Below are 12,033 nucleotides of genomic sequence, written 5' to 3' on the forward strand. Positions count from 1 at the left end.
TCTTTCCCTCCTTCCCTTCCTCTCTTTCTTCCTTCCTTCCTCCCCCCTCCCTCCCTCCTCAATCTATTTGCTTTCTTTGTTTCTCTCTTTCTCCCTTTCATTGTTTCTTTCCACCTCTCATCTCTCAGACAAATATCATTAGCAAACAAATAAATGGCATTGGACAAATAAATGTCATTATCAATATCTGTTTTACCCCTTTTGTTTTTATTTTTGGCAGTCTCATATAATGTTAATAAAAAGCAAGTCTGCGTATTTTTAAATAAAAACGTATGGTTAATATTTGTTCATGTCTTGCGGCTCTCAGACAGCTAACATTTATTCTATGTGGCTCTTACGTTAAGCAAGTTTGGCCACCCCTGGGCTAGGATTCGGGAGACACAGCATTAAATCTCCACACTGCCATGAAAGCCTGCCAAGTGACCTTGGGCCAGTCACGCACTCTCAGCCAGATCTTTTCACTGGAGATGCCGGGAATTGAACCGGGGACCTTCTGCATGTCAAGCAGATGCTCTACCACAGAGCCACCCTTAACTCATTAGGGAAAAGTCAAGCCAAAACGTAATCAACACCATCCGTTCCACCAAAGTAACCATGTACTCCGAACATGTGGTGTCGCAATCAGACTAGGAAAACCTGGGTTCAGACCTCCCTACAGCTAGGAAGCCCACCAGGTGGCCTTACGGTAGTTATTATGTCTCAGCCTAATCTACCTCTTAGGGAGGGAGGGAGGGAGAGAGAGAGAACCGGGCATGGGATGTAGGTTTGGGAGGACAAGGACATTGTCTTGGTAGGGGCAGAAGAGGCAGGGCTGTAGGAACAGTGAATCTGCGTGGCAAACCCGGAATTCACTACTCCTGCCTGGAGATTGGGAACCAGAGTGAGTGAGTGCAGAAGTGCACAAGGTAACATCTGCTGACTTCAGAGAGAGAAGCAAACTGGCAGAGAGTCGGGGAGAGATAAGACGGTGAACTGTCTTCACAACACATTCCTGAATATAATAGCTCATCATAGTGGGGTGACTATGTAACTTTCGATGTATAAGGGAGGGGGAAGGAGTGAAGGGAATGGAATAAAGCCCTGCTGCTCCAGGTGGGAGTCAGACAGATTTCTGCACAGGGCGGCTCACAAACGTCACCGACTGATCTGAAATCGCTAGACAAAACTTGGACTGCATTTCTTAAACCTTAACTTTCCTTTTTTGGTAAATGTTCACACCTTGCTGCCCCCTGCCTTTTCTGCTGCCCTAGCAAGATGCACAGCATACGCATGAAGCTGCCTTATACTGAATCAGACCCTTGGTCCATCAAGGTCAGCACTGTCTACTCCGACTGGCAGCAGCCCTCCAACGTCTCAGGCAGAGGGTCCTTCACATCACCCACTGCCTGGTCCTTTTAACTGGAATTGCTGTGGATTGAACTGGAGACCTTCTGCACGCCAGACAGATGCTCTGCCACTGAGTCATGGCCCCTCCCCAAACAGAGCCTTGATCCATCAAGGTCAAAATTGTCTACTCCAACTGGCAGCGGCCCTCCAGGGTCTCAGGCGGAGGTCTTTCACATCACCAACTGCCTGATCCTTTAACTGGTGATACCAGGGATTGAACCTGCGACCTTCAGCACGTCGAGCTGATGCTCTGCCACTGGGCCACGGCCCCTCCCCAAGCCGTCCTTCCCTGGGGCAATGCCTCTTTACCTCCGTGCCGGGGGCTCCTGGCCACTCTCTTCCGCCGCCTGACTCTGCCCTGCTGCTCCTGCTCCTTCACCAGCTCTCTCAGCATCTTCTCCACCTGCGCCTTGCCCACGGTCTGCAGGATCACCCCCAGCTGCCTCCGGAAGTCCGGCAGGATCCCTTCTTCGCTGGAGCCAGCAGTGGTGGCAGCGGCTGCGGCGGCTTGGCCTTGCGTGGGCGCCAGCTGCCCTTGCTCTGGCTCCATTTCTAGCCCTGTAAAGGAGGAAGGGAAGAGAAAGAAAAGAACACCTGGCACCTGTCTCGCTGCTCCCTGCTCTGCCCATGAAATCCTATAATGAGGCAGGCTCAGTTCGTGTTCTTTTTTTTCTGTTTCCAAAATTAACTGTAAAAAGGATTTGGGGGGGTGGGCGGGAGCTAGGGTTGCCACCTCTCCTCTGGCACTGGCGGGGGATGGGGGTGTCAGGTTGCCAGCTCCGGGTGGGGGAACGACTGGAGATTTGGGGGTGGAGCCTGGGGAGGACAGGGACCTCAGTGGGGTACACAATGCCCGAGAGTCCACCCTCCAAAGCATCCATTTTCCCCAGGGGAACCGATTTTTGTAGTCTGGAGATGAGCTGTAATTCCGGGAGATCCCCAGGTCCCACCTGGAGGCTGGCATCCCAAGGTGGAGCTGGAAGACCTGTGCTACCAGGGTTACTGGTAGGGCCACCAGCTCTGGGTTGGGAAATACCTAGATATTTTGGGGGTTGGGGAAGGGAGGGACCTCAGCCGGGTGCAGTGTGCCATAGACTCCACCCTCCAAAGCAGCCATTTCCTCCCGGGGAGCTGATCTCTGTTGTCTGGAGGTCTGTTGTAACAGTGGGAGATCTCCAGGCCCCACCTGCAGGTTGGCAACCCCAGGTACAGGTCAGAGGAGGGAACTCCATGGGATGCTGACATCACAGACCGCCCCCCCTCCAGATCCTGAGAAGCAGGCAAGCCCAGAGAGCCAACCCAGCTTCACTGCCGGCTGTACATCACCATGCTTGGCTGGATCCTGGGGAAATTATTGCCGAGGAAAGCTACAGGCTGGTGGCTTTTCTGCCAACCTGCCCTCTCTCTACCCCACGTTTTTCTCACCTCTAGCCGGACAGCGAGGGCAAAATGACAGGACAGCATCCTTGTGGCTGCCACAAAGATGCTGCCGCCATTTTGAACTGATTTAAAACGCCGCAAGGACCCAAAACAGCTATGCCCACCTCCCCTGGAAAACATGCAAGGAGGGGAAACCGGAGTGCTGCGCTGTAGCACTTTTCAAGCACTTTAAAATGGCGGCAATGTCTTTGTGGCTGCCACGAGGTGGCTGTCATGTCTGGTTTGGCCCTGAGCTCCGGCTTCATGCTCAATACTGGTTGGGAGGCGGAAGCATCCGACTGAAGGGGAAGAGCTATAATCTCTTTCAGGATATAGAGAAGAAGAGGAAGAGGAAGAAGAAAAGATTGGATTTATACCCTGCCCTTCACTACCCGAAGGAGTTTCGGAGTGGGTTACAAACTCCTTTCCCTTCCCCTCCCCACAACAGACACCCTGTGAGGCAGGTGGGGCTGAGAGAGCTCTTTCGAGAACTACTCGTGAGAGAACAGCTCTGAGAGAACTTGTCACCGATCCAAGGTCACACCAGCAGCTGCATGTGGAGGAGTGGGGAATCAAGCCCGGTTCTCCTAGATTAGAGTCCACGCTCCTAACCACTGCACCAAACTGGTTCTACTACACCAAGGGGGAACTAGGCTCTGTGAAACACTTCCCATGCTGGGGGGAGTGTTTCTTCGCTGCAAAGGACTTACCAGGAGCCAGGCCTCGCCGCCCTCTGGTCTCTGTGAAGGCCGTTATGCGGGGCCAACTGATGGCGATTTCTTCTGCTAAGAGAAGGAGTGCAGGAGACGGGTTGGTGAAGCCACAGAAGAGGCTCGCAAAGGAGACGACAGAACAGGGAGGGGTGGGAAAGCAACTTTGAAATGGCCATAAAAAACCCCAACAGCTGTACAAAAAGGTGTACATAGAACATATTTCCTCCAGGGGAAGAAGTAGCTGAGTCGACTTTGTTGTGGGAGCGGGTAGGATTTCCTGCTAAGCCTTTTGTTCCCCCACCTTTCTGGCACAGTACATTAAGGCCCTCCGGTATGGGTTAGAATTTTTAAAGACCTACACATGGTTGGAGAACCTCATTCAGTCATTCCGCCCTCTACCTCAGCAACAGGTAGAAGCTGTCGCTGCTCCAGTCAGGCCAGGCCAGGCCACCCCTCTGAAGCAGCCTCTGCCTGCTGAGCCTGTCTGTATTTATTTATTTCCTTCATTTACACTGTGACGTTCTCCCCAGTGGGGGCCCAGGGGGGCTTACATCATTCTCCTCTCCTCCATTTTATCCTCACAACAACCCTGTGAGGGAGGTTAGCCTGAGAGCAGGTGACTGGCCCAAGGTCACCCAGCAAGCTTCCACGGCAGAACTGGGATTCGAACCTGGGTCTCCCCGATCCTAGACCGACACTCTGACTACTACACCACCGGGGAGCGTGAATGAGCAGTGCAGAGATCTTCTGTGGCTGGCAGGCTTGAACTGACAATGACCCCCCTCCCCCGGCAACATGGTCTCGGGGCAGGAAAATGAATCTCGCTCGGGAGGTCCAGGCCGGAAGGTTTAGATCTAATACAAGAACAAAGTAGTATATTGAAGGGTTTGGCCCGGTCTCTCAGATTGCTTGGTAAACATATATATTATTTAAAATGTCACTCGGTCAATCATAGACACTTTCAGAACTTTTTAGAACGCCTCGAAGAAAATCAAATATTCTGAAATTCCACAGGTTGCCCTCTGCTTCACCAGGAGATGGGCCTTATTCTGGGCGGGGAAGAGCTCTCTTCTAGCTTTGCTTGCAAATCAGTCTGTCCCTTGCATTAAAAAGTGGAGGTTATATTGTAGGAAGCGATCAGTGTTGGAGACAGAGTCTTCCCCAGATCGCAAGGGGGTAGAGATATCAGGATAGTTTATATCAAGTTCTTTCTAAGTAGGCTTGCCCGCTCTGAGTTCAGAAATATCTGGAGATTTGGGGGTGGAGTTTGGGGCCGGGAGGGACTTGACCAGAGTAGAAAGCTAACTGATCTCCATTGTCTGGAGACCAGCTGTAATCCCGACAGCCACCACCTGGAAGTTGTATCAATATAAAGACGCTCCGTGAATGAATTACGAACAAAAGCAGAAAGATTATATTGTACAAAACAGTTTTAAATCTTTGTTAAAGTTCAACAAACCCTTATATATTCTTAAAGAGCTAGGATCAAAAAGTACTTGATACAAAGGATACAACTGGGGATGTAGTCAATATGTTATAGCATAGTGGATGTGACATAGAAGTATATTTTCAGTTTCACAGCTAAAGAGTACCAGCTATCTGAAGAAGGAGAACGTGAACACGGTAGTGAAGCCAGCCATGTATAGCTGCTGCTCATGCAAGAAGTAGAACCTTTGTTCTCCTGAAGTTTTTTATACAATGATTTGTGGACTTCATTTGAGATTTTCCTTTGTATCAAGTACTTTTTGATCCTAGCTCTTTAAGAATATATAAGGGTTTGTTGAACTTTAACAAAGATTTAAAACTGTTTGAATTGTTTTGTACAATATAATCTTTCTGCTTTTGTTGGTAATTCATTCATGGAGTGTCTTTATATTGATACAATCTCCTCCCATGAGCTCTCATTTTGATATACCACCTGGAAGTTGGCAACCCTATTTTGTGAAAGGACATTCTCCTAGTGAAAAAGAAGAGAAGAAGAGATTGGATTTATACCCCGCCCTTCACTACCCAAAGGAGTCTCAGAGTGGCTTACAAACTCCTTTCCCTTCCCTTCCCCTCCCCACCACAGACACCCTGTGAGGTAGGTGGGGCTGAGAAAGCTCTGACAGAAAATGTTCTTTTTCAAGAACAGCTATGCCAGAACTACAGCTTGCCCAAAGTCATCCAGCAGGTGTGAGCGGAGGAGTGGGGAATCAACCCCGGTTCTCCCAGATTAGAGTCCGCGCACTTAACCACTACACCAAACTGGTGTAGTTCTTAAGCTGTGTCCTTGGGGAAGATTACTGAGGCTCCCCAATGAAAAGAACAATAAAGACTGCTGGCAATCCATTCCAGGGAGGACAGAGGGTGTGTTCTAGGCCAGTGGCCCTCAAACTGTGGATCAGGACCCAGAAGTGGCTAGCAACTCTCTCAGAGGCGGCTCACAAAGCCAGGAGGGAAGAGGAGGGAGAGGAGAGTCTGGGAGGCTGAATGGCACATTTGTCTTTGCCTTTCCGCCATGTGTGAAACGGCCATGAAACAGTCAGTTGCTCAATAATGGCCATGAAACAGTCAGTTGCTCAATATTTATAAATTTTTGTTGTTGTTTTTGCCCTCAGGTCAGAGGTGACTTAAGGCAACCCCAAAGGGCTTTCAAGGCAAGAGACGTTCAGAGGTGGTTTGCCATTGCCTGCTTCTGCGTAGCAACCCTGGACTTCCTTGGTGGTCTCCCACCGGGCTGATCCTGCTTAGCTTCAGAGAGCTGACAAGATCAGGCTAGCCTGGGCTATCCAGGTCAAAGCAATCTATACACTTTATAAATACTTAACATGAAAAGTAAAGTATGAACGTTTATCGTTAACTGATGTGAGATTTCTGCACTTTATGTCGAGGAGGGGGAAAGCAGAGTTCCTTTGCATGTGGTTTACAAGAACCACTGTTTTAGGCTATGTGTTTAGGTCACACATGTCTACCGAGAGGCCCAATGGGCTACGACTAGTGCCCAAAATGAACTGTATGCATTCCAACAAAGGTTTATTCAAGGTATGAGCTTTTGTGTGCATGCACACTTTTTCAAATACATTGGAATGGCAGGTAAGGTAAATACATTCCGATGTATTTGGAAAAGTGTGCCACGCACACGAAAGCTCATACCCTGAATAAAACTTTGTTGGTCTTAAAGGTATCACTGAACTCTAAATTTGTTCTGCTGCTTCAGACCAACACAGAACAAACTGTACCCCAGAGCATGTCACAGAATCGTCTGCAAAATTCAAGGGATAATTCTCAGGATCTCCTCCACAGACAAGTGCATGCAAGAAAGTGCTTCCTGGAAGCAGAAAATCTTTGAAAAGCATTGCTATGGATGGACTGTTTTATCATTATATCTAGTAGACCCATGAGCAGTGTTTTCTCTAAGCTGAGTTAGTGTGAGCTCACAGGTTTTTAGCCTCCAGCTCACACGTTTTCGCCTCAGCTCAGAAAGGATGGTTCCAGAGCAAACTAATTTATGCAGCAGCCAAACGGCTCGCTCACAACTTTAATGCCAGTCGCTCACAAATTAGAATTTTTGCTCACGAGACTCCACAGCTCAGAGGGAGCATTGCCCACAAGGTTGCCTAGCACTAAGTCATCCTGTTGGTCTGTCGAGGTCTGCCTTCTTTACTCTGACTAGCAGTGGCTCTCCAGAGCATGGGGTTAGGGGACTTTCACATTACTTGCCACTTGATCTTTTTAACTGGAAATACTGGGGATTGAACCTTGGTGTCAGCTACGCTGCCGTGAGTCTCCCACGCGTGGGAGCCCACCTAATTGGTCATTACTGGGGGGGGGGCGCATATAAATGCCCTATATCCTATTATGCGCACAGGTAGCCCGCCATTCCTAACAGTGTTCATGTTATTGCATCTATGGCTTTTCAATAAAAGTAAAACCTTCCTGGAAGCGTGTACTTCGTTGTTTAGCTGTGGGTCCTGACACTTGGAAGTTTCTGCATGCCAAGCAGATGTTCTACCACTGAGCCATGCCAACCCCCCCCAACGTAATCAAGAGCTGGCCCTGATGCTGATTTTTTAAAGACTGCAACACTAGCCTAGCCCTGGCTACAAATTAAAGTGCTAAAAGCCTGCTGAGGAAGGGAAGCCGGTTCCAGCTCGCCTTCCTCCTTTGCGGTGCGGGTGCAGGCAGAGAGGTGAGCAGATAGGTAGGCAAGAGGGAAGCCGAAGGAAGCATGGGAGGGAGCAGGTGGGGGAAAGCTGTGAGAGGCAGAGACAAGGTGGGGGTCAGTGGGGGGGGAAAGGGATGTCTCCTCCCCGCTCCTCTTAGCGGGTCTCCACTTGTTTCTCCCACTGAGCTTCATTTTAGGCATTAACGCTTGTCTCAAATTCGTACGGTGGGTCATAGTCAAAGACACAAACCATGGGGAAAGTTTTAGCCTTGTTCGGGACAATACCGCTGCGGTGGGGGTGGGAAGCGCCATAAAGTCACGGCTGACGTACGGTGACCCCGTTGGGTTCTCAAGGCAAGGGACCTTCAGAGGTGGTTTGCCGTTGCCTGCCTCTGCACAGCAACCCCCGGTATTAATATGTTGTCGAAGGCTTTCACGGCAGGAGTTCTTAGCTGTTGTAGGTTTTCCAGGTTGCATGGCCGTGGTCTTGGCACTGGAGGACCTGACATTTCGCCAGCAGCTGTGACTGGCATCCTCAGACATATAACACAGAAAGATGGAGGACTCTCTGTGTCAAGGTGAGAAGAAAAATGGCAGGCAGGTAATTTATATCTACTCAGGAAGGTGGGGTAGGGCTGAGTCATTATCTTGTAGGAGTTCCCCAGGCTGTGAACATCCTAATGGAGGAGCTTTCCTGAGGAGGTTCTTTTTATTATGGATTGTTTCCTGAGGAGGTTCTTTTGCATGTGGACCCTGGTATTGCTTGGATGTCTTCCCATCCAAATACAAGCCAGGGCCGACCCTGCTTAGCTTCCGAGATCTGACGAGATCAGGCTTGCCTGGGCTACCCAGGTTGGGGGCAATTCTGCTGCGCTATACTAAAAACGTGACCACTCTGGAATTTTGCTGAGACTGCTACACTGCGCTAGAGCTTAAATTTGGTCCTGCACTTGGGCATCACCGACCATGGGGGCAAAGCAGCCAATCAGGTCAACATTTCACTCTGCGGCACGCATTCGTTGAACAGTGGCTGCCCAGGTTGGCACCTTATGTTCTACGAAGCAAGCGTCTTCACACCCCCTCCAGCACAGGACTCCTTCTTTATGACCTGTCAACGTAAGTAGCTGAAATTCAGGTTATAGTTCAACACACGTTTGGAGACGCGTTTTCCCTTACCCAGCGAGATCACGGTTTCGTAGCTCTCCTGCATGTTGACCCACAGAACCACCCTTTTCTAGGCGCTCCCCGACGTCTTCTCCCCTCCTGCAGAGAGGCGGCTGTCTGCTCCTGTGTAAATAAAAAGGTAAGGCTCATTTGTGCCACAGAATCTGTTTCACCCGTGGCAAGGTGGTCTGGGCAATGAACTTGAACGTGTGGCAGAACGAAATAGCAGTGTGTGAACGTTGTTGTGTGCCAATAAGTTTTTTTAAAAAGGAACTGGTCTAAACCAAGCAACAAGGCTCCAAGTAGGGCCAACGTATTAACCGGGAATATTGTACTGCCGCATCCTTTGGGAAGAGGTGTGAAACAAGACATGCCCACACTGATTGAGGTAATTATGGCTGTTCCTCCTGGCATGTTCACTAATGGTTTGTGGACACGTACGGCATGCATGCGGCCACACACCCAGACTACAAGATTGGTGCTTGCTCTGGTTAATCTTAACCACGTGCCATCATAAAGATCTGCAAAGGGTTTGAACACAGAATCATGCCGCAAATTATTGCAAGTATTAGTCCACAGAAACGCACCACATTAGCAAAACGTGTTGCAGAACCCTACCAAGAGCCTGTGCATTTGTAGATTTCTCTTTCTTTTTTGGGTATACATCTCAGATTGTTTTAAAGCACTCAGGTGAAATGCATAGTGTGAATGTGACACGAGGTTTCAAATGTGTGCTCATCACACAGGAGTACCTGTCAGTGACTTGAGACTGACTACACATGGCGTCGCGGCTAAAGTGTTGGACTAGGAGGAGCTGGGAAATCCAGGTTCGACTCCCCACTGGGAAGCCTGCTGGGTGGGGCAGTCACACTCTCTCAGCCTAACCTACCTCTCAGGATTGTTGTGAGGATAAAACAGAGGACAGGAGAGTGTTGCACACCGCTTTTGGTTCCCATCAGGGAGAACAGCAGAGTACAAATAAAGTAAGTAAATAAACAAGGTTCCCTCTGAGCATACACTGGGTGGCAAACCCTGGTTTCCTACTCCATAATGTGTGAAATGGCTCTTAAATCTGACTGTAACATTATTTACAATTTAGTTCATGGTCCAAACGCCTCTCCTCAGGGCTAGGGTTGACAGGACACACACACACCCGCCACTGGCAGGGGGTGGGGGGACAGTGTTCCCTCTAAGCTGAGTTAGTGTGAGCTAGCTCACAGTTTTTTAGCCTCTGGCTCACACATTTTTGTCTTAGCTCAGGAAGGATGGCTCCAGAGCAGACTAATTGATGCAGCAGCCAAATCGCTTGCTCACAACTTTAATGCCAGTGGCTCACAAAGTAAAAATTTTGCTCACAAGACTCCATAGCTTAGCGGGAGCATTGGTGAGGGGGGTTAGGGTTGACAGATCCTGAAGATTTGGGGATGGAGCCTGGGGAGGACAGGGACCTCAGTGGGGTACAATGCCCCAAAGTCCACCCTCCAAAGCATCCATTTTCTCCGGGGGAACTGAGCTATGTCGTCTGGAAATGAGCTGTAATTCCAGGGGGATCCCCAGGTCCCACCTGGAGACTGGCATCCCTAACCAGGGTTGTTTACTGAGGGTTAAAAACACAGGCCTATTTTTAAAAATGGATATACCTGGGGGGGGGGGGGGAAAAAAACCCCTCCCCCTCAGAGCACAACCCGGATTCCAGAGGGCGCAGGGAAAGGTAACACAATGGCCAGTTTAGTCCTGCCCAAACTCTCGCGGACTAGGAAGACAGGCTTTCCCCGAGCCGGGAAGCCGGATGACCCTCCAGAACCCAGGCCAGGCGCGGGCACTGATTCAACATCACGGTGGGGAAAGAAACAACCACAGAAGGGGAACGAGCCCCGTCTGGGCGCACATGGACGGGTGTTTCCGACAAAGAAGGGGAGATAATCGGGAAGGAAGGAAGGAAGGAAGGAAGGAAGGAAGGAAGGAAGGGGGGACACTTTGTGGGAGAGGCTGCCTGTTGGAATCGGGAGCAGCGGGCGGAACAATCGCCGGGAACCGGCGGAACCCGCTTCTTCCCACCACCACCCCCGGTCCGCCCGTTCTAGGGGTAGGCTCCGCGCACGGCCCCGGGGGTGGTCCCGGCGGGAAACGATTGCATCGCATCGCATCGCATGGATGGCCGCCCCCCTCCCTGCACCGCCCGGGTCCGTCCCTGCCCCCCGTCCTATTGTTTCCTCCTTGCGCCCCGGACCTTGCCGAAAAGGCGGCGTCGGGAGAGAATCGCCCAGGCCGGGGCGCTCTTGGCTGGCGCCCCCGCCCCCTCCTTGCGCCCCGGCGCCGACTTCCTCCCCCCAAGTCGCTTTACCTGCAGCTCGCCCGAGATTGCGGCGCGCGGCCTGGCCGGCGACGGTGATGGCCGAGGAGGAGGAGGAGGGAGGGAGGGATCCTGGGCCCCCCTGCAGGGAGCTGGGAGGGAGGGGGGAGCAGCTGCAGAACCCAGGAAGCTCAAGCCCACATCCTGGCGGCTGGAGACGAGAACGAAAGAGAAGGACCTCCCTTCTCCGCCAGCCACCAAGCGGGGCCCTCTGGTGGCCGACCGGCCGCTTCAGTCCACCAGGAAGGCCCTCCCCTGGTCCGGGGCCAGCCTTTGCCCGGAGAGAACCAGCCCTTTGCAGAAATCCCGTCCTGTCGGGTCTGAAGCAGCGGAACAAAGCTCGAGTTCCAGTGGCACCTTGGAGACCAACGGAGATTTAATCTGGCCGTAAGATTTCGTGGGCACGCACAGTTCTTCACCTCTGGAGAATCTAGCTGTTCTAATTTGCAGGGAACAAAGCTGGAGTCCAGTGGCATCCTGAAGACCAACGAAGTTTTATTCGGGATATAAGCTTCCCTGTGCAGGCACACAAAGACCGACAAAGTTTTAGTGTGCACGCACACTTCTTCAGATGCGAAGAAGCTGCGTGCAAACGCGAGTTTATTCCTTGAATAAAATTTTGTTGGTCTTCAAGGTGCCACTGGACTCCAGCTTTGTTCCCTGCAAGCAGAAGAGCTAGGTTCTTCAGATGTGAAGACGTGTGCATGCACACAAAAGCTTATACCTTGAATAAAGCTTCCTCGGTCCAGTAGCACCAACAGTGAATCTGGCTGTTCCACTGCAGACCAGCAGGGCTTCCCCCTGAAACTCCCTGCAAGCAGAACAGCTCGATTCGAGTGCACTTGCACCAG

General features: G+C 51.0%; 1 protein-coding gene across 2 annotated transcripts in view; it reads right to left on the reverse strand.

Moving 5' to 3' along the window:
• Nucleotides 1–11,248, reverse strand: part of LOC107125660 (endothelial zinc finger protein induced by tumor necrosis factor alpha-like) — a 16,433-nt gene extending 5,185 nt beyond the window's left edge. For both annotated transcript variants that reach the window (XM_015429107.1, XM_015429104.1), the window contains exons 1-4: nt 11,174–11,248; nt 8,842–8,952; nt 3,516–3,590; nt 1,696–1,944 (exon numbers count right to left, since the gene is read on the reverse strand). In XM_015429107.1, the coding sequence (XP_015284593.1) occupies nt 1,696–1,944; nt 3,516–3,590; nt 8,842–8,875 (358 nt within the window). In that variant the 5' untranslated portion in view covers nt 8,876–8,952; nt 11,174–11,248. The remainder of the gene's footprint in view (nt 1–1,695; nt 1,945–3,515; nt 3,591–8,841; nt 8,953–11,173) is intronic.
• Between the last annotated feature and the right edge of the window lie 785 nt (nt 11,249–12,033).

The sequence above is a fragment of the Gekko japonicus genome, unplaced genomic scaffold (assembly GCF_001447785.1).
Source record: "Gekko japonicus isolate JY-2015 unplaced genomic scaffold, Gekko_japonicus_V1.1 scaffold1978, whole genome shotgun sequence".
NCBI lineage: Eukaryota > Metazoa > Chordata > Lepidosauria > Squamata > Gekkonidae > Gekko > Gekko japonicus.